The following is a 21,890-nucleotide window of genomic DNA, read 5'->3' on the forward strand; positions in this document are numbered from 1 at the left end:
TGGATTCAATACACTTGGTATCTGTCATCTTCACCAAAGCGGTGGCGGGAACACCTCATTCACAAGGACCACGGCACTGGGGTCTAAGTCAGCACTGATCCTCCTTCCTGATGTGTCAGGCTTCAAGTTCTTTCATCTTGTTGAATCTTTTTAATAAAATCCTGTACATCACTGCCCAGAATCCATTGCCACTCTGGAAGTCTGTTATTTTTCATAATATCATGCCTTACCTAAACCAGAAAACAGTGGTAAATGCCCTTCCAGACTTTTATTGGCTAAACCATCTTTTGAATCACCGTTACTTCCCCCCGCCCCCCCAAAATAAAACCTGTCTTATTTAAACCCTTGTATCCACAGGGGGAAAAGGGAAAGAAAGGCAAAAAGGGGCCTAAAGGGGAGAAAGGAGAACAGGGTGCTCCTGGATTAGATGCACCCTGCCCGTTGGTATGTCTGACTCATGCAACCGTCTCCAGATGTCACATGCGGAGGCAAAGCTGGGAGAGGAGCAAACTGGAGGGACCGCACCAGCGGGGGTTCTGATTGGCATCTTTTAACGTAGACTTTAAGGTCCCAGAAGCATCGATAGCAGGCTGTCAGTGTGTTCCACCCCTTGTCTCTGGCCACCAGCTATGCCTGGTTTCTCAACACTCAAGTATTGATGTGCATCTGGGGCATGAATGCGGGATCGGAGGAGGAACCCGTGCTCCTCAGTCCTGCTCCGGAGAGCAGGTCCCCATTCCCAGAGAAGCGCTAGTTGTAGGACCACATCAAGCTCTGTTTTGTTTTGTCCAGCATCACTGGATGTTACCTTTCCCTTCAGAGTTGCTCCTCTCCCAGCCTTTTGTTATTGTGGTTATTTCATTAGCAGAAATTGTGCTTAAGTGATTTCTTCTGTTTAGTAACATTATGAGTTAATCTTTACAAACAGGGATTCCGTGGCGTTAAGGGGGAAAAAGGGGAGCCAGGCCAGCCTGGCCTGGATGGGCTGGATGCCCCTTGCCAATTGGTACAGTATTTCTCTTTCCTACCACCCTGCATGCAATTCCTTTGTTTATTACATATTCATCTCTCTCAGTGTAAAGTGGTACTTCTGGAGCAAGCTTTACATGATAAACACACTACATGCATGTGCATGAGTAGCTCCTTCAGTGACTGCAGAGTGAAAAGAGCATGCACGCATTTCAATCAGTGACTGCAAATTAATCTCCTGACATTGTTCTCACAACTGACACAGCTGCCACGTCTGTGTTCTGGGGAATGTCAATTTATCTAATAACCATTTCAAGATGACATTAAAAGTGCATAAAAATCTTCTATGTAAAGGTACAACTAGGCTATAACTTTGGGTTTTACCCCTAAAGTTATCTTTTTTTTTTTTCCTTAAAAGAAATAAAGGCATTTTTGCCTTTCACTAAATTTCTGTCAGGCTGTAAATAAAACCAAACCTACATAGTTGAGCTTCTGTGGTCAAGACTTAACCAATTCAAAGGAATGCTGTTAAGAGACCGTAGGGGAGAAAACCAAACTTCTCTGAGCTTCTAAAGATAATAGTCTGCAGCCCAAACCCTCTTCTTTGGCACATAACCTTTTCAGTTTAATGGTCCCTCCTTTTGAAACTCACTTTCCTAAAGTAGACAGATCTCCCCTACCTCCATTGGCATGTCAAAACCCTTATACTAAAATCTAAAATTCTACCGGGTGACCCTTCTCCTTGTACCAATCTGGCATTACCGATTTTTTTCCCAAATATCTTATAAAGTTATTTCAAGGTGTTTTTTTTTTTTTACATTTAAAAAGAAAGTGTATGCAAATTTTCTGAGGTGTAAAGGAAAACTTTTTATGACTGTGTTAATGGTTATACTTGGTCTGCATGTTCTTATATTATTCTTAAATACTAAGCATGATTCTTTAAAGATAAATTTGTTTCTCAAGTCTTTTAAGAGATTGTACTGTAGAAGAAAATGTTATTCAGTCAATAATTGCAACTAGAAAATGTCAATATGATATGCCCAGTCTTTTATTTTGTTTGCTTGGTATTGACAATAAATAATATTTTACAATCATTTTGTTGGGGGAAAACACAAGCATGCTTCATAATATATCAACTCTTCCTGCCTTATTTATATCATTTGTATCTGAAGAGTGCTTACCCTTTAAGTGAAAATAAATTTTGTGACATTTAAGAATCCTTTGTTTATTCAGAATTTGTTAATTGGCTTCTGAAGAATTTTAATTTAAAAATTGAGAAAGGCTGTGGATAACATTTTACCATAAAGATATAGACTGGCTGCCTCTCTTTTGATTCAATCAATTTAACGTTTTACTTTATCTGCTTTCAATATAGAAAAGTTGAAAGATGCTCCACGGGAAGAGCTATAAACTTCAGATAGAAATGGTTCATCACTGATTACTCATCATTATCGTGCATTCAGCCATAGAACATAGTGACCAGGAAGAGAAGTTATTTCCATTTATTGAATAAAGACAATTATAGAATGCGTTTTAATGAAATTAAGAGAAATAGTACAGTTATTATCTAAAGATATAACTAAGTAGACCACTAGGTTTTACAAATTATTACCCAAAGTTAAGTATAAATCTTTCTATATTTTATTTATTTGAAAAATATGTACTCACTTTGGAAAACATTCGAATTTTCTTCCTTTTAACTAATGTTGGGTAATATCTTGGGAGTTGATTATTAGTAAAAGATGCCTATGACTAATGCCACCTAACAGGTAGATATTCATTTTTAAGCCTCTGGGCATATTAATTATGAAGTATGATCACTTTCGTGGAACCTGAGGAATTCTTATTCTTCTTTTTAAAATAGGGGCCAGATGGATTACCCATGCCCGGCTGTTGGCAAAAGGTAGGCTTTACAGAATTATTTCTAAAAGAAGCACTGTCCCTTTCTCTTTACCTGGCCTAGGCTTTTCCATTTAGAACAGATTTTTTGAATTTGACATTGCTGAAAGGTGTTTGGGTATTAAGAAGCAAAAGATCCCGTCTCTAGAATATCTTCTAATGGTGTTTGCTCTGATCTCTTCCTAAACTGATGAGTAAAAATAATTCCTGGCAAACACTGTAATTTGGAACCTTCCCTATTTAATCTTTTCTTCAGAATGGAAAGGGGCAGTGCATCTTGACAATGGTTTGCTTGTCTCAAACTCCTTTTCCTCCTACTGTTTAAAATGATTCTTAATTGTGATTTTTTCTGTTTATACTCAGTTACTTAGGCAAATATGCAAATACATGGTAGAACCCTGTCAATATTAGTCACAAAGCTGAGAAAGCAGAAAATGTAAGCATCATTTTCTTTTCTTCGATGATGTCTTGATTTATTTAGGAGAATCTGATTATATTTACGTTGGTGTCCTTGATGATATCAGTTTGCTCTAGCCTCTACGTGTGGCCACCCATAGTCACTGTGTATGTATTCAGCAGAGAAGGGAGATTATTCTTCATAGAGAACCTTCTTGTACAAAAGCTGTGTGATAAGCCCTTTCATATAGGCGACATCACTTTATTTAATCCTCATAATAACCCTATAGTGTATTATTATCGTGAATGATGCCAGTGAGGAAAGTAAAATTCAGAGAAGTTAAGTAACTTCCAAGGACACAGAGATAGTATGCAACAGAACTAGAAGTAGACAATGGAAAGCAATGGCAGAACTTTAAGGAGGGAAGAGATCTGTATGTGCTGTGCCTTTCAGCGAATACCCAACCTTTACACAGTAACGGTGCGCGCCTAATTATAAAGGACTGTGCATATGCTACCTAAGGTTAAAGGAATTCTACTGATGTGAAAATGAGCCAGAGGGAAGTATACATACTCTTTCATCATTTTGAAATTTTTTTCTCTAACACCTGTAGCTTCTTTGGTCCTTTTTGGTAGGCTTTGCTTCGTTGGCAAACCTACAGCAAAACTATGTAGGATTGCAAAAAGATGAGGAGAGACTTATTTTCCTCTCATCTCATCAACTCCGTTTGTGACGAGATCCTGTGAAACTCACTCTCTTGCTTAACTACTTTTACCCCACTTGGTGAGGGAAAGAAAATCCTTCTCTCCCAGTAGCGTCATTTATTTAGTAGCTTCCCATACTCCACTTTCAGCCTGTCAGATCATTAGCTCCATCACAGCTGAGGTCAAGTGGTTCTTGGGAAGATGAGGCTATCATCATATTCTTCACCTGAGAAAACTATCCTTTTACCATCATAACCCCTGTTCTCAGAATTTTTAATACCTTCTTGAGCTGGAATTACCATTTGCTCTTTAACCTTTGCCCTGTAATCTAATACTATAATGATTCTTTAATGCAGTCATTGGCACACTTTACATGGAAAGAGATGTGAAAGGCTTGCTTTATCCACCCTCTGACACTACTCAGCACTTGGGTTCACATCATTTTCGGCCGCTTCTAAATCACTTCCATTTTTGTGAAGGCATAAAAATAAGGGCAGCAAGCAAAGGATTCATCACCTTTTTGGTTCATAAAATGGCCAAACCTAGTAATATGAGTAGCTCAGAAAATCAGAAATTTCCCTTTTAAGTACTTATTTTTCCGCAGAATATACACTATGCTCTACATAAGATTAAGGCTGTCTTAAATCCAGCCTCTTTTTATATAAAGACTAATGCACAACGTTGTAAATCAACTATACTTCAATAAAATTTTTTTAAATGGTAAAAAAAAGAATCATAACTCAATGATAAAGCTTCAGTATCGTTTACCACACTCCCCAACACAATCAAATGCAAACAGTAGTGATTATCCTCCCCCAACACCCCCTCCCCCCAAAAAAGAAGAAAGAAACAATTAGAAAAATGAAATGTTCTATTGAATATAATCTCTTATGTGGTCAACTTAGCTATCTCAAATACATTGTTGGTCAAATCAAATTAATTTTTAAATGATATTTCTAAAAGAAAGCCAGTAGATTACTCAGTCCTGTTTTAGTGGACCACTTTTTTAAACATTACGTTTAGTAGTCTCTAGAGCACAGTGGTAAATGTTTGACTGAAAATTCAGATTGTAGCCACAGTAGAAATCACTGTGAACAAGTCCTGTTAGTCATACTACTCTCAATAATAGTTTTTTCATGTAAAACTATTTGATCTTTGTTTAAATTACTTTTCTTTCTAGATATAGTTCAGTTTTCTAAATTTCGAAGAATAATGATATACTAATTCACATTGTAATTTGTACAGTGAGTAAATGGCAGAATTTATGGTTAAGAAAATACTTACAAGCTATTAAAGTTATCATCTGTCCTTATCCAGAGATTAAAAACTATTTAATAGGAAAAATACATATGACCTTCACATTTTTTAATGTTTCATGAAATTTCATTTTTCCAGATAGGGCTGACAGGTTTGCAACAGAATCTTCCTAAAGTAAGGTGACAGGTTTTTTAAATTAAGTTTTAAAGTCTGGGGAAAAAAAATAATCTTTAAAATTCTGGAGATTATTTACAAAACATTGGTTTGTCAAAAAAATGCATCTGTTTGAAATTTGAGATAAGTGGGAGTTTGGAGAAAGGAATATTTCCTGTAGACACATTCTCTGGCCTTGGCATGACGTGTGTAACATTGAGTGAACTTCATTTCTAAAGATCAGAAAGTACCCAGCCTCTTAAGCACACTTAATATAGCATCTATTTCTACTGGAGAGAGAAAAGCAAATATTTTTAATTATTGAACTGAAATATGACTCTGAGGACGAGTCACCATGGTGGTGGGGAGATGAAGAGATCTTTGTCATTCTCCTTCTCTGGACATTCTACTTTTCTCACTGATTTTTCTTTGAGTCAAAGTAAAGATTGTCACCAACATCTGCTCTATAAGTTATACCTCAAAGACCATTGTTCCTCTGTTCTCTCAGACTTAACTTCAGTTCTAGGAAAACCTTAGTAATTATGGCTGCTGAAAGCAAGGAACCAGACATTTCCAGATCCTTAGATCACAATAGAACCTGTAACACAGCTTGAAGACCTGACAGCAGAGAGGTCTGCCCTGCGCGCCCTTCACAGCAGGGCAGGACCAGATAAAGGAAAGGGGAAACCAGAACCCGAAGAGAGTAGAGTGTTATGGTTGGGCATTGATGACGTGAACAATGCCACTGAGGTCAGAACCCTCAACAGTTTCCACAGTTGTGTTTTAATGCTTGGAGAAGATTACATAAGCCATATATAGGACATGTTTTTAATTAGGGAACATCTGTGATAAAATCTCAATTTTCTGCTTTCCCAGAATAGTTACTGAGACAAACACTTCCCACGGACTTCTCAGTGGCAAAACAAAATGTGGGTTGAACCTAGGATAAAAATTTTGATGACTTTTAGAAAAGTAATGTATAGGACATATCAATTGGCTCATTGATTAAAAAAAAAACAACAACCCTCTATTCAGGGTTCTACCAGTTTTCTTAAAATAAATGTTAATTTGGAATTTTTATCCTAAACTACTAATTCTATACATTTGTCTTTTTTGTTGTTTGTTTTTCTGCAGTGATGAATCTAACCTTCCGAGCATGAAGTTGTGTATATAATGGTCCACTTTTTATATTTATAGTTGAAAATCGGATTGCAGATTTTACAAGTCTGAGATATGTTTACATATAGCTGCTTCTTCCTGTTTGCAGTAGTACACATATCCATTTTTTCTTCCCTTACATCTGAAATTGGGCAATATGTGAAACCAGTGAGAAGCCTGCAAAAAATATAGATCAGTATCTCTTTATCTTATGTGAAGATATGTATTTATATGGACATAGCGATAGAGATTGATTGTTCTTGCTATTTTCTTACTCTGGGCTTGTTAATTGCATGGACAAAAAGTGCCATGAGATAGTTTACATGAAATTGTGACCAAATATGAACTCGAAGCTATGAAAATGTACTATACTGACTGATTTTAGAGTTTATCGTCACATCCCTACTCACCTTTGCTATTCGTGGCCACACCACCCATTGAAACTGACTAAAAAAGCATGATGGTGTGCCAAGCCTGCTTGCTGTGCGAACTCACATGCTAGCATGCTGCATTATGAGTCCTTTGATCACATCTGAACTTTTATTTCTTTTGTCATCTCAAGGGGGTTACACCATGGCTCATTGCCAAAAAGTGATAAGGTGGCGGAGAGCATACACACACAAATGGTCTTGTATTTTGAAAGGAGTTGCGGTCCCAACTGCAGATCTTCAGCTTCCACTATTGTGGGCTCACGTGGCCTCTTTGGTTGAAATGTCCAGGGGCTGAGCTGGTTGCTGACACTAGTTTTCCTTGGGCTGCCCTTGGCAGTGAAGACAAAGAGAAAGGATTGGTTCAGCCTCCTGCGCTGTGTCTCTCATGTGACCAAGTAAGAAAGAGGTTTACAAAGGCAGGCACCCAAAATAGAGGACTTTTTTAAAAAAATAAACTGAATTCCAGCAAGTGTTAACATGGGTGCTTATGGAAAATGACAGAAGCATACTGCACTTCTTTTGGGCAGGAGATTCTTGGAATGGCAGCCCCTGTTCCTGAGGGCAAAAGGTGTGTACATCTCACCAAAACTCGGGTTGCTGAAGATACAACATGTCCCAAGAAGTGGTTGGCCGAAATAACCTTTCCTGAGGATGTAGGAGAGCTCATCCTACGATCTCTACTGAAGCTGATGAGAGCTTCCCTTCCTTCCAAGATCCAACCCATGTTAAACATTTTCTACAAACTTCTAGAAACAAAGATATTTTCCATTCTTTTAAATATTTTTTCTTTTCTCTTTTAGTCCCAGGAATATTCAGGAAAGATTTGTTTTCCAGCTTTTGTCACATTTATTTTGAACAATTTTTTAAAGGAAAGTCTTCAAATCCTAATAAGTTGGTACCAACAGTCAAGTTGACCATTTGCTAACTTCTCTACTGTTCTGAATGATTGCAGAGAATATAACAGAAGCTCCATTTTCAGTTCAGTCATTGTAAAGCATCAAAGTTAAACAATTTTTCAGTACTTTTTGACTTTTTTTTGTATGATGAATATAACATATATAGTGATTATCAGTTAAGATAAAGTCAAGATTTGGTCACATTTGATCGTATTAACTCATTTCTATTTCTTGTAGTTCTATTTAGTTCTAAGTTGTGTCTATATTTAGATTTCTTTATCTTTTTTACATTTCTCAATGTTTGTCTTATGCACAGACCAAATCTGAGATCTCAGAAAGCTGTGAAATATAGTTGCCATAAAGAGTATTTTTCAACTACTTGCTCAAAAGTTACCTAACTGTATTAGACTGAGCATTTCTTTGCACAGTAAAGAGTTGATAGCATGTTTTGAAATGACTTGTTCTAAGTGGAAGGGTTACATTAGGAGAAACGTCATCAGTGAGGAGTAGTCACTCTTTCAGCCCATTGGACAATATAATTTCTCATTTCATGCCATTTTGTGGGAAAATTTCTGGTTTCATATATAGGTTTTCACCAGCAGAGGGGAAATTATCTCATCATTGGCTTATGGTGACAACGGTTAACGTACGATTATAAGACAAGGATCCCAAGATCCTTATGATCTCTTTCATAATATATAACCAAATGCTCAGTTATACAAAATGCCTTCTTTTTGTTTCCATTATGTTTTCAAGAATGGAAAGATGTTTGAACTAATCTATCAATCAAATTGGTAACATCTCTAGTAACATTCCACACTCCGAAACCAGTTTAGCATTTTTAAAACAACAGAGGGCATTTTCTACCCATCTCTTGTATGAGCTGGTTAGGATAAGGTATTTTATTCAGTGTCTGAAACAATTTGTCTTAAATGCTTTGGAAAAATGAACTAAAGCGAGTAAAACCACAGTCTCTTTAGGAAAACAAACAGTAGTGTCTTGAGAAAAATCTGGTGGCTATATTTCTTCCCATTTATCTTTCTTTCTACTCCTCTAGTAGAAAGAGGAATTAAGATGGATCACTATTTAAAAGTTGCACAGTTTCAAAAGAGAATACCTTAACATCAAAAGAGAAACATTTCACGTACAAAAAATATATGTATTTTTTAAACACAGCCCTTTAAGAATACTGTTCTGTCCTATGTGTATATTGAGGTTTTACTCTATAACTGATTTGACAATATTGCCTTTTATTCCATGATTAAAGGAAGCTGTAAACTTTCAATACATTTCCTTGGGGAAAACAAAAGGACCATGGTCCTCCTCTTTGTTCCATGGAACTGCTAGGTCTTAACCAACATGCATAATCTTCAACTTTTGTTACTAAAATATTTTAAATCATCCATTTTTTTTACCAATATAGAGAATCCTCAAATAATTGCCTGATGAACTAATGAATGTGTCTGCCGATATATGTGTTGGCAGCTACATATTTTTCTTTAAGTTTGCTTTCTTTTAATTTCTATTATTGGATAGAAGATTAAGAAAAAATACATGAAAGACATTTGAAATAAGTCAAGATCAGATTCCATTTCTGATAAGCATCTTTTAAGGATGCCAAACTGGTACGTGTTTTAGCTTTAAACTTGTTTTCCGTTTATGTTGGTGCTGATGTATTTCTTTTCTTTTTCTTTATGGACAATGCAACTCTACTATGGATAATTTCATTTCTCTGTTTAATAGCATTCCTAAACTGTTAGTGCGTGATTTTATTTTTCAAGTTTATGGATTTACTATAATTATGGTTCAATGACCAGTCTTTCTTAATGTAAAAGAAAACAAAACAGTGTACCTATAGATGATATGTGTGTACTTGGATTGTGGATCCTTTTATTTCATGTTCATTTCATATACCATATGCCTTTCTCAACTTTTACTCTCATCTTTTAGCTTATAGAATTTGATTAAGCATGACAAAACCAACATTAGACAAGTCTGCACACATTCATAGAGTACCTGACCCATAAATATGCCAAAATTTTTCTTCTAGTTTTCATTTTCATTATGAAAAGCAGTCTTGAAAGGTTTTTCTTTCTTATTTGATTTCATAGGAAACATGAGAATATCTTGAATTTCTACCAAAAAAAAAGTCTGTTCTTGAATCCTGTGCATGATGTTCTGATGGAATAGTAAGAACTCTTATGCATCCAGTAGTTCATTCTATATGTCCTTTGTCTACTATATATTATATATATACACCTCTCTACTAGTTTAGAAATGGTCAAATCAGCATGTCAGTATCTGTGGAAAAATTAACTGGTATTATATTTTTATCACTTAGAAAACATGCTTAATTTTCCAAAGTTTTATTTTTAATGTTACTATTATAGCATAAAAAGTTAACACCACTTTTCATCTTTTTTTTTTTCTTTTTTGGCCACTATATATAATCTTGCCCAGAAATAAGCTATGCTTGTTAAGGTGGGTGATGTTTTCATATCTTCTAATAAATGATCTTAGGAACATGCAGATATTGATATTTGAAATCTTGTTTTTCTCTATTTCTTGATAATCAAGTAATATTAATAATTAACATTACCAAAAATGAACTTTTCTAATTTCTGCCAAAACACAAAAACAAAAACCTTGCTATCTCTAGAAAGTTAAGTCCATAACAGCGTAATCTTATATTCTCAAAACTAATGATTTAGAACAGTCACATGTGATTCTGGCTGTTAAAACAATTCATTCCTAGTGGAATTAACATACTTGACCAATTATGATTCTGCTAAGTTATTTTAGAGTATAAAGACCTTCAGTCCCTACTTTTCCCCATTTTTGTTGAAATAGCTTCATATCAGCTGGATTTACTATATAGCACAGCAGAGATACCCTTCCAACTTAAATTTTTAGTGGATTTTGTTTTTGCTAATTCAATACTGAAACATTTTAATGGCATTTCTGATTTTTTAAATGTATTTAAATGCATAAGTTTCCCTATGCTGCTTATTGACAGAACTGTCGTTCTGGGAATAAGACTTTTTCAACCTGACCTATTACGTTTGATTTATTGATAACAAAGTACCAACATTTCTCAAAATGCAGTGGATATTCTCACATATCTCAGAAATATTAATAAATTGGATTCACAAAAGAATGTCTTACATATTATTGACATTTATGTGAATATTCTTTATACTGTTGTAAATGTTTCATGCAATTTAATAACATTTTTAAAAGATGTATGTATCTGATTTTCCTTTAGAAAATATTATATTTTTATTTGTATTTTTTACATTTTAAAGTTCATCTCTATGTGCAGCTATTTTTATATTGCCAAAAAATCACATGAATACAAAGTAGGAGAAAAATGCAAAAAAAAAATATTTTGGCAAGCATTACACTGCATATTTTTCTTAATGTTTTGTGGGCCAGTCTCATGTAATTGATTATTCTAAGAATGTGTTGTGTCTTATTGCTGTAAATATGGCACAAACCTGTTTTTCTCAATAGTGTAAATAATTGAAAGATTGAATTCTCCCTGTTTGATTTCTTATTTCATTTCATTGTAATTTCTCCAGCTGAGATTACTGAATCAAAAGACGCATGTGGTTTTTTGATATGCAGCCTGGAGATAATTGCCTTGTGTTCAGTTTCTAATTTGTTTTTATTTGCTTTTTTAACTTGTTTTCAGGGTTCCTAGTTTGTGAGAAGTTGATCTTCAGAATTATTTTTACACTATTTATGACTTATTTTCATAATGTAAAAATTGTGTAATTATTACAATATTAATCCAAACAATGGTAATGAATTGTATTGTTATAAAGCTTTATTGATGTTCATGAACACCTTGGTCTATTTTCTCTGATTTAAACACAGTCCGTAAAGAATTTTAGTCTACTTTTCCGCAATATCGCAACACTGCCGTTCAACTTAGTGCCTAGCTCTAGTGATTTTCTAAAAAAGCCTAGTACTTTCTGTTTATTAGATAGTAAGAACTATACTGAGCCTCTCCTCCAAATTCACTTTTCTTCCAGAATTCCCTATCTTGATGAATTAAAATTCCTTGTGCTCAGTTGACTCTTATCTGCACCACATCAAATCAGTCATCATCATGTGATTAGAATGTACTACATAGTAATCATGTCAATGTATTGACTAATGAATGACAAAATGCCCCACTGAGGTCATCAATTATTTTTAGGTCCTAACTAAAAGAGCACACTTTTCAGCCCTCATCGTTTTTGCCTTTACCAATAACATTAGATGCGTGCGACCCTCTTAAACACTCCTTTAGCTCCCATGTCCCTTCACTCTTGTTTTCTCCTACTTTTCTTTTTTTTTTTTTTTACTTTTATTGAAGTATAGTTGATTTACAACGTTGCGTTAACTTCTGCTGTACAGCAAAGTGATTCAGTTATACACATATATATTCTTTTTCATAGTCTTTTCCATTACGGTTTATCACAGGATATTGAATATCCTGTGCTATACAGCAGGACCTTGTTGTTTATCTATTCTCTATATAATAGTTTGCATCTGCTCATCCCAAACTCCCAGTCCTTCCCCTCCCCACCCACCTCCCTCTTGGCAATCACAAGTCTGTTCTCTATGTCTGTGAGTCTGTTTCTGTTTCATAGATGTATGTTCATTTGTGTCATATTTTAGATTCTACATATAAGTGATATCATATGGTATTTGTCTTTTTCTGACTTACTTCACTTAGTATGATCATCTCTAGGTCCATCCATGTTGCTGCAAATGGCATCATTTCATTCTTTTTTATGGCTGAGTGGTATTCTATTGTATATATGTACCACATCTTCTTTATCCATTCATCTGTGGATAGACTTTTAGGTTGTTTTCATGCCTTGGCTATTGTGAATAGTGCTGCTATGAATATAGGGGTGCATGTATCTTTTCGAATTATAGTTTTGTCTGGATATGTGCCCAGGAGTGGGGTTGCTGGATCATATGGCAACTCTATTTTTAGTTTTTTGAAGAACCTCCATATTGTTTTCCATGGTGGTTGCACCAATTTACATTCCCACCAACAGTGTATCTTCTACTTTTCTTTCTCATTTTCCTTTGCCAGCTCTTTCTCCTCTACCTGACCATTAAATGATAATCCTCAGGACTCTGACCTACATGCTTCTTTTGCTTTTGCTCTTCTCCATCACACTTTTTCTCCAGGAAAACTCATTCACTCCCACAAAGACCAAGTTGCTATCTGCATTGCAGATTTTCTTCTACCTTCCAGACCAACTGTTACAGGCACATCTATCTGTATGTCCACAGGGAGCTCATCATCTTTACACCTGGTTCTCTTACAAACTTCCATATGACAGTGAACATACCATCCCCCACCTTGCATTCAAGCAAACATGATAGAAAAGTCAGAATCGTTCTGGACACCACCTGCCTCTCATCACCCACCCATTCCTTCTTACGTACAGCATCTAATTACCAAATCCCTTCAATTCTACCTCCTAAATATCTCGGAGATCCACCTCCCTTCTCCTCATCCATTGCCACTGCCTCAGCCTAGGCACCCCCCGGCTCTCTCTCGGGCTTTTAGAAGAGCCTCTGAGCTGGCCTCCCTGCCTCTAATAACCACCTCGCCTCCACCTTGTACCTGATACGACTCTGATGAGTCAGAGAAAGCAAATATGGCCGTGTCTTATTTATTTATGAATTTATCCTCCCATTTCATTTCATATAGCATTTGAGGCACATTAAACAAACACTTATAAAGAAATTAAATACATTTAAAAATAACCAAGAAAGCCATATTTAAACAAATTTCAAGGTCACAAAGAAAGCTGTATTGAAAAGATGTAAGACTTAAAATTGTATGGCTCTCAGCTTTTCGGTGTCCATAACAAAAAAAGAAATAAGTTTACATGTTTACATCATCCATAAAGTGAAACAGACTACTTCCTCAAAAGAACCAAAGCTGATTGTTAAGAAGTGTTGTGTGAGATTTCTTAGAGTGGGCACTGCCGTTTAGGGCACTTCTACAATGAACATTACAGCAGCTTTTCATAATGTTTCTCATTATAAGCCAAGTGCATGGGCCAAAACCAACTTCACTGAACACAGTTCTTCGGGGAAATTAACCATGCCATTCCCCTGCTTACAGTCCTCCGCAGTCCCCCATTATCACGCAGATACTTATTTTGGTATAAAGTACAGAGGCCTTTGTGATCCCACTCTGTCTAGCTTTATAGCATCATTGCTTGCTGGTCAGCAACCCTCACCCAAAGGTTTTCCCATGTTAAACTATTTGAGGATCCCTTTGGCTGTTTCCTAGGCCTGAAACAGTCTCCATCCCCATCACCACCATTCATCTCAAGAGTTCTTGCTCTCTTTCTTTGCAGCCAGTCAAGCCGAAGGTGCTCTTTTCCTCGTGGGGGCCTGGTGTGCAATGGCTGTGGACAGCAGCCTCCTCAGTAGTGCATGCAGCTTGTTGCCTGTGCGGGTTGCCCTGAGGGACCTTGGAGAGAGCCCTTTCCAGTGGGCCTTCATGATGGTCATGCTGTCCCCAGTCTAGGCTCCAGACGGGTATGTGCGGTGCCTTTGGAAAGCCCCAGGGCACAGTGGCCAGGGTCCACACAGGCCAAGTCCTAACGTTCATCTGTACCAAACTTTGAATAAAGGAGCATGTGATTGAGGCCCTCGGCAGGGCCAAGTTCAAGTTCCCTGGCCGCCAGAAGATCGGCATCTCCAAGAAGTGGGGATTTACTAAGTTTAATGCGGATGAATTTGAAAACATGGTGGCAGAAAAGCGGTTCTTCCCGGATGGCTGTGGGATCAAATACATCCCTAGTCGTGGCCCCTGGACCAATGGCGGGCCCCGCACTCGCGAGAGCCTTGGCGCTGTCCCCTCCTTACACCCACCCATAAATCCTACTTTCCTGTCAAAAAAAAAAAGCATTCTTGCTCTTTCAAGACCTAACCCATGCATCAACTTCCTAAACACCATTTCCTGCCAAGTTTAGATTCTCTGTCTTCTATGCTCCAATAATTGCTTTTACGTGTCACTGCTAAACCACTTATCCAGTTGTTGATAATTGTATGTTTATCTACCTCCTCTGCTAGATGGCGAACCAAGGATGAACTCAATTCACAGGTTCCCAGTAAATATTTTTAAATGAATAAATGAGTGACAAAAGTTACAACAACAACAAAACCCACTTGGAGTACCAATTTTGTTAATCTACATAATGGATAAAGCAACCCACACAGCTAGTTCCTAGCATTCTAGGTAATTCTTAAAGGAAAATGTGTTACGACCTTTTTCAAATCTAAATTAAGAATATGTTTTATATGAAATAGGGTGCAATGTCATCTAAGAGGTGGCCAGAGAGGATTAAAAGTTTATAAAAAGTAGAGAGAATTTGAGCTACCCCTATGGAGAATAGGATCAAACAGCAAAAAACACATCGTGATGGGAGGTTCAGGCCAAAGACAACTGAAAACCATGATTTTGTTTGGGACTCTCTGCACCTTTGCTCACTCTGCATGGTGCTGTCATCCATTTAAACATCAAATATTTATCTCCTGAAAATCTTCTTTCTCTCAATGTATGTTTCCTAGCTTTTCATTGCCCCTTTATATTAGGAAGCTAGATAAAGTCCAGGAATTCTCAAACTCCATCATTCATCAGAATCAACTGGAGTTTCTGAAAAAAACGCATTGCCGGGCCCCATCCCCTGAGTTTCTGATTCAGTAGGTCTGGGGTAGGACTTGAGGATTTATATTTCTAACAACCTCCTCATTGGTGAAAATGCATTTGGTCCAGGGTCCACTCTTGGAGAACCACTGCTGATCTAGTCTATCTTAATGGAATGTTTGTGGCATTCATATACTGATGGCAACCTTCCTTTTATTGTGAATCTCTCTGGGGAATTTTCTTTCATCATCACTGTTAATTAAAACTCTGAGCTCACCCTTGGACAACTCTCTCAAGTGGAAACTGCTAATTCTCCAACAGCCCTCACATACCTTAAGGATGGGGAGAAAGTTGAGCGTGCAATTGCCCCTCCATTGCTGGTTCCAGAAGATTAATTCTCCACCCGTATTCTACAAAGCCCTGCTTCTTTGAGGCTCATATTATTTGGTTATTACCACACTTTTCCCTTCCTCAGCAATCATCTCCTGGCCTCCCAGTCATTCTCCTTCATTCACTGGAGACTTTGGCCTTTGGCTTATGGTGATTTTCTTCACCCTAAGTGCTGCCATCACAGGTGACTTAAACATCAACATGGGCAATGCAAACAACACCTTAGTATGTTACCTTCTCAGACCTCGTTTCTAGTGACTTTTTGCGCCCTCCAATTCTACCACCCACTCCCCTCACACACTGATTTTGTCAACCCCTGGAACTGCTCCAACTCTGGAATAATACATTGAAACATCTCATTCTGAGCCCTCTCCCTATTTTGCCAGAACTTCACACCCAATAACTCCCACTATACTTGTTCTTGAACCTTATAATGGTTCCCATTCCCTTTGCTCTCTTAGCCTCTTTCCTATCAGGTCCCACACAACTCCACTTCCTCCCCTCTCCAACTTAGGTTACACGGTTCAAATTCTCATCTACACCAATGCCAATAAGTCTGTTATCCCATTGTTCTTCCATTTGTCCATTTGGAAAAAGCCAAATACTTTAATAGTCCATCTGTCCACCTTCTCTGCATCTTTACCTGGTCTAGTCCACCCAGCACCACAGGAGAAACTCTCATAATGGTACAGATTGGTCCCGCCATAAAGTCAGAGTCTTCAGATTCACCTGTGCATTTATCAACTCCTGACAACCAACAATCTTTCTGTGTTTCCTTAGCTAAGATGTCAAACTTTTTCCACTCTCCTTTCATCTTCACCTCTCTCACTCTCAGTAGCTGATCTTGCATTCAGAGAAGGAAAGAAATCCACAGAACAGATTCCCTCAAATCCCTCCAACCAAGACTGAAAATGGGCCCGCATCTACATCCTTGATTTCTTCCTTCCCTTCTAGTACAATAGAAAATGATGTCGCTCTTCCCCCTTAAGTCTAACCTCTGCCCAAATGCCCTACTTTCATCCCAGGCTTCTGGGGATCTTGTTCTGGTATGTCAACTTCTTTTCTTCAGACTATGCCCTAAAGGGATTTTAAAGTATTTGCATACCTTTCGTTTTCCTGCAAGCTTTTCCTCAATGCCGGGTACCCCTTCAGCTACTGCCTCCTCTCTTTCCTGCCTTGCCTTCAAAGACGAGCTTCCAGGAAACTAGTTATATACTGACCACACCCACTTCTTCACCTCCCATGCATTCCTCAGTCCGCCATTAAGCTCTGCCCCTACCACTCCACCAAATTAGATGGTCTCCACAGTGACCGCCTAAAGTCCTATGAATTAAGTTGCCACCAATATTTCCAGATCTCCAAACTTCAGTTTTTGTTGCAACTACATAATTTTGGATGTACAGCAGTAACCTCCAGCTCAGCGTGTGCAGAACTAAACTTGCCCTCTGTCCCCCAACCCTGTTCTCCCTCCCGTGCCCTATATCTCAGAGAATGGTATCACCACTCACACAGCTGGCAAAAACAAAACTTCCCCATGATACTCAACCCTCTACCTCATCATCCTCAATCACTGTCTATGACCAGCTAATTCTACTGGCTCAATATAGATTAGGCTTACCATCCTCATGGCATTTCCATGGCGACAATCTAAGGCCAGGTAACTTGTATCTCTTGACTGCATCACTATAGTAGCAGCTCTCACAAAGTTGGTTTTGCCCTCCATTGTAGCCAGAATGATCTTTCCCTTCTTAAAACTTTTTACACTGAAGCTCTTCAGTTCTCTCAGGATAAATTTCAAATTCCTCATTTTGGTTTACAAGCTCCTTCTTACTCAGTCCATAGCTATTTCTCTGGCCCAGCCTCTCATCAGTCTGTCCCCTGCACTTTATCTAGACAACCTGCCCTTGTTTTTCAGTTCTTCAGCAGGGTCTTCTCTGTCACGGGCAGAGCCCCAGTCTGTCACTTTCTCACCCCTTCTTCACCTAAAACCCCACTTTACCTCCCTAACTCCTACCTATCTTACATGTCTCAATTTAGACATTGCTACCTCTGTGCTCCCTTTGCATCTTGGATATCATTTCCCACAGCACTTTTTCACAGGACTGCTCCACAGAGAGGGATGTCTGTGTTGTTTGCTCTTAAGTCCTGAATGTCCAGCACAACACCTGGCAAAGGGCTGGCACTCATTAAATATTTGTTGAATAAATAAGTGAGTGAAAGCAATAACCCAAAGGGATACAGAACAAACCATCCAAGGATAATATGAGCAACCGTGCATGAAAATATGCAAGAGTGAGTTTATAATTCTTGTTAAAAATCGCATGACTGTTTCATTGACTCAGACATGATAACATAATTTTATAGGCATGTTCTTTTCTGTCTCTTGCAACATCAATATCAAATCAATATCAACATCAAAAAGCAAAAGCAAAAAAGACTTGGGGGAGCTATTCCTCATTTCTTTTGGACCAAGTAGTGTTCTCTAGAAAACAATGTCCTATGAAATAAATAAAATAAATAAATCATTAAATATAAGAACATGGACTTCCCTGGTGGCACAGTGGTTAAGAATCCGCCTGCCATTGCAGGGGACACAGGTTCTATCCCTGGTCCGGGGAGATCCCACATGCGGAGCAACTAAGCCCGTGCGCCACAACTACTGAGCCCGTGCACCACAACTACTGAAGCCCGCGTGCCTAGAGCCCGTGCTCCACAAGAGAAGCCACCACAACGAGAAGCCCGCACACGGCAATGAAGAGCAGCCCCAGCTCTCCACAACTACAGAAAGCCCACGCACAGCAATGAAGACCCAATGCAGCCAAAAATAACTAAATAAAATTTAAAAAAAAAAAGAATATGTACTGGAATGTCCATGAAAAAGATAAAGGATACAGTCTCCAGAGAACACAGCTTGGAAAATGCTGCTCTAGAGCATTATTTGATCTAAATCAACACTGCCAGAGCCCAGGCATGGCAGGCAGTCCGCGTGCCTTGTGTCTTATTGTTCAGTCAACATTCCTACCACAGGAGCTGCTCCAAGGAGTGACTGTATTCAAAGATGTCCTCGTTGGTAACACCTCACTCTTTGGCACGCCTTTCCATTCCTCTTTTTCATCTTCATTGCTGTCCTCAATCCCCTCTCACATCTCCACTCTAAAATGTATTAGGATTCACTTCTTTGCTTGAATAGGAACTTGATTTGAGTGTCGACTCAAATCCATCATTCAAGGCAATGGCAAAATCCAAGAGTAATAACGTCCCATGTGGGAAATGTGTTTCAGCAGAGCACATAATAGGCAGTCAACCAGAAACAGTTTTTCTGGTTAAATTATGAGTTTGTACTTGCAAATGGGAAGGGAGGTTGGAATATGAGACTAAGAAAAGCAGGTGAGCCACGTTTATATTGAGCTTGTATATCAAGTTGCAGACTGAGCCGATAGGCACACTGACATTGTCAGACTGTGGAAGAAAGAGTTGTTGACTCCACCTGTGGCCGAAATGATGGGTATACGGACAAAATATCAAATATCCTAGCCATACGGTGTTGAATAACCGTGGAGTTTCCTAGACTATTCTATCTCCCTTTCATAAAATATCAGTAAAAACAAACATAAACAAAGGCAAGTGATAATGGAAAAACTGGGTAAAAATGTTGGACAAGAGAATTTATCTTTAGATGGTTTTAGCCATATATTTTGCACTATTGCTACTCTAAACTTACTGCCCATAATTTAGTGTCCATAACATACTGTCATAAGTAGCTCGCACTTCTCTTTTTTAATTCATCTAACAACTTTAGTGCTGCTCTGAGAATGCCACAACAGTAAAGATGTCTTTTCTACTTTCAGGCCTAAAGGACTCATTTATTTTATTTATTATTTTTTTTTAATTTTATTATTTATTTTTGGCTGTGTTGGGTCTTCATTGCTGCGCGCGGGCTTTCTCTAGTTGTGGCAAGCGGGGGCTACTCTTCGTTGTGGTGTGCGGGCTTCTCTTGTTGCTTAGCACAGGCTCTAGGCCCATGGGCTTCAGTTTTTGTGGCTCGCGGGCTCTAGAGTGTAGGTTCAGTAGCTGTGGCGCACGGGATTATTTGCTCCGCCGCGTGTAGGATCTTCCCGGACCAGGGCTCGAACCCGTGTCCCCTGCATTGGCAGGTGGATTCTTAACCACTGCACCACCAGGGAAGTCCCTGACTCATTGATTTTAAAAGAGTGCTTTCCTCCCTGACTCATCACCCTTCCCAAAAATACAAGAAAGGGGAAAAAGCCTAATTATGTTATGCTCTTGATACCAAAAAAGGCGGGGCTGAGAGGAAATGTATAACACAAGAATGGGGAGGCTGAAATATAGCAGTTGATAAAAATCAATAGGTATTCCTGATAAAAATTGAAATAGAATCAAATTCCTTAACCAGATATAGGGATGAATATATTAACAACCTAGAGCAAACATCTTTTTTACTTTTTTACTTTATTTTTTTGGCAGCATGTGGGATCTTAGTTCCCCAACCAGGGATGCAACCCACACCCCCTGCACTGCAAGCACAAAGTCTTGACCACTGGGCCACCAGGGAAGTCTACATCTTTCTTTAAAAAAAAACAAAAAAAACACTTTATTGGGAATTCCCTGGCAGTCTAGTGGTTAGGACTCTGCACCTTCACTGCTGAGGGCCGAGGTTCAATCCCTGATTGGGTTACTAAGATCCTGCAAGCCATGCCGGGTGGCCAAAAAGAACAAAAACAACAACAACAATATTAACCACAATCTACAAACATCTTTCTTAACAGCAAAAAATTAGAAACGTTCCCTTTAAAATCAAAACCAAGAAATGGATATTTAATATCACTCCTGCTATTAAACATTGTATTGAAAGTCTCAGCCAATGCAATCAGAAAATAAAAAGTAAAGTGAAAGTGTTGGAAAGAAAGAAGCAGAACTGCCTGTGTTGGTTTTCTCTGGCTGCTGTAATAAATGAGCAAAATTTAGTGGCTTGAAACAACACAAATATATTATCTTACAGTTCCATAGTTTGGAAGTCCAAAGTGGGTCTCACTGTGGTAAAATCAAGGTGTTAGCAAGGCAGCACTCCTCTTTGGAGGCTCTAGAGGTAGAGAGAGAAGTAGCCTTGGCTTGTCCGGCTTCTAGTGGCTGCCTGCACCGCGTGGCTATGGCCTCCTTCGTCTGTCTTTAAAGCCAACGACATCAGGCCAAGTCTTGATGCTGCCATCTCTCTGGTTCGTCCTCTTCTGCCTCCCTCTTCCTCTTTTAAGGACCCTTGTGATTACACTTGCCTACTTGGATAATGTAGGATTCTCCCTATTGTAAGGTCAGCTGATTAGCTAACTTAATTTTTCTGCATCTTAATTCACCTTTAGCATAGAGCATAACATATTCATATATTCCGGGATTAAGACATGGACATCTTTGGGGGGTCATTATTCTGCCCACCACACTGCCATTGTACACAGATTATTTGATTGTGTATATAAACTTAAAGGAACTACAAATTATCAGATGTTGTAGTATTGGCATCTTCTAAAAATTATTAGTTAACGTAGCACTGATATTTTTTGTAAAATAAAGATGCTATTTACACCTCATGCCGTTCTCATGCTATACTAGTAAGAATACTTGAAACTCTTCTCAATGTGGTAATACTTAAAAATATTTATTGACTTCTATTTATCTTCAAAATATTAAGCTATTTAAGGATTTCCTGAAAGAGCATGTGATAGGATGTTACTTTACATACTGTCGCACTGAATCCTCACAACACTGAGAAGTAAATGTTATTCTCTCTCTTTTACAAATAAAAAAGCTGAGACTCAGAGAAGTTGGATCACTGGTTATCCAGAAATAAGTGACTGAGCGAGGATCTTAATGCAGGACAAATGTTACCGCTTTACAGCTCCACCCCTCTGCCCTCTGGGAGGTACTTGGTGCCTCTACCATTTCTTCCCT

The 21,890-nt window shown here is 38.2% G+C and overlaps 1 protein-coding gene and 1 non-coding gene across 3 annotated transcripts in view; both read left to right on the plus strand.

Annotated features, from left to right (window-relative positions):
* COL25A1 (collagen type XXV alpha 1 chain) overlaps positions 1–7,463 on the plus strand; it is a 458,442-nt gene extending 450,979 nt beyond the window's left edge. For both annotated transcript variants that reach the window (XM_070045559.1, XM_070045558.1), the window contains 3 exons: positions 929–1,006; positions 2,834–2,872; positions 6,514–7,463. In XM_070045559.1, coding sequence (XP_069901660.1) covers positions 929–1,006; positions 2,834–2,872; positions 6,514–6,516 — 120 coding nt within the window. In that variant the 3' untranslated portion in view covers positions 6,517–7,463. The remainder of the gene's footprint in view (positions 1–928; positions 1,007–2,833; positions 2,873–6,513) is intronic.
* Positions 7,464–14,238: 6,775 nt separating this feature from the next.
* Positions 14,239–14,373, plus strand: LOC115857376 (small nucleolar RNA SNORA70). The gene has a single exon (XR_004041242.1). It is a non-coding gene; the product is annotated as a small nucleolar RNA SNORA70 (small nucleolar RNA).
* Positions 14,374–21,890: the final 7,517 nt, after the last annotated feature.

This window comes from Globicephala melas, chromosome 5 (assembly GCF_963455315.2).
Source record: "Globicephala melas chromosome 5, mGloMel1.2, whole genome shotgun sequence".
Lineage (NCBI taxonomy): Eukaryota > Metazoa > Chordata > Mammalia > Artiodactyla > Delphinidae > Globicephala > Globicephala melas.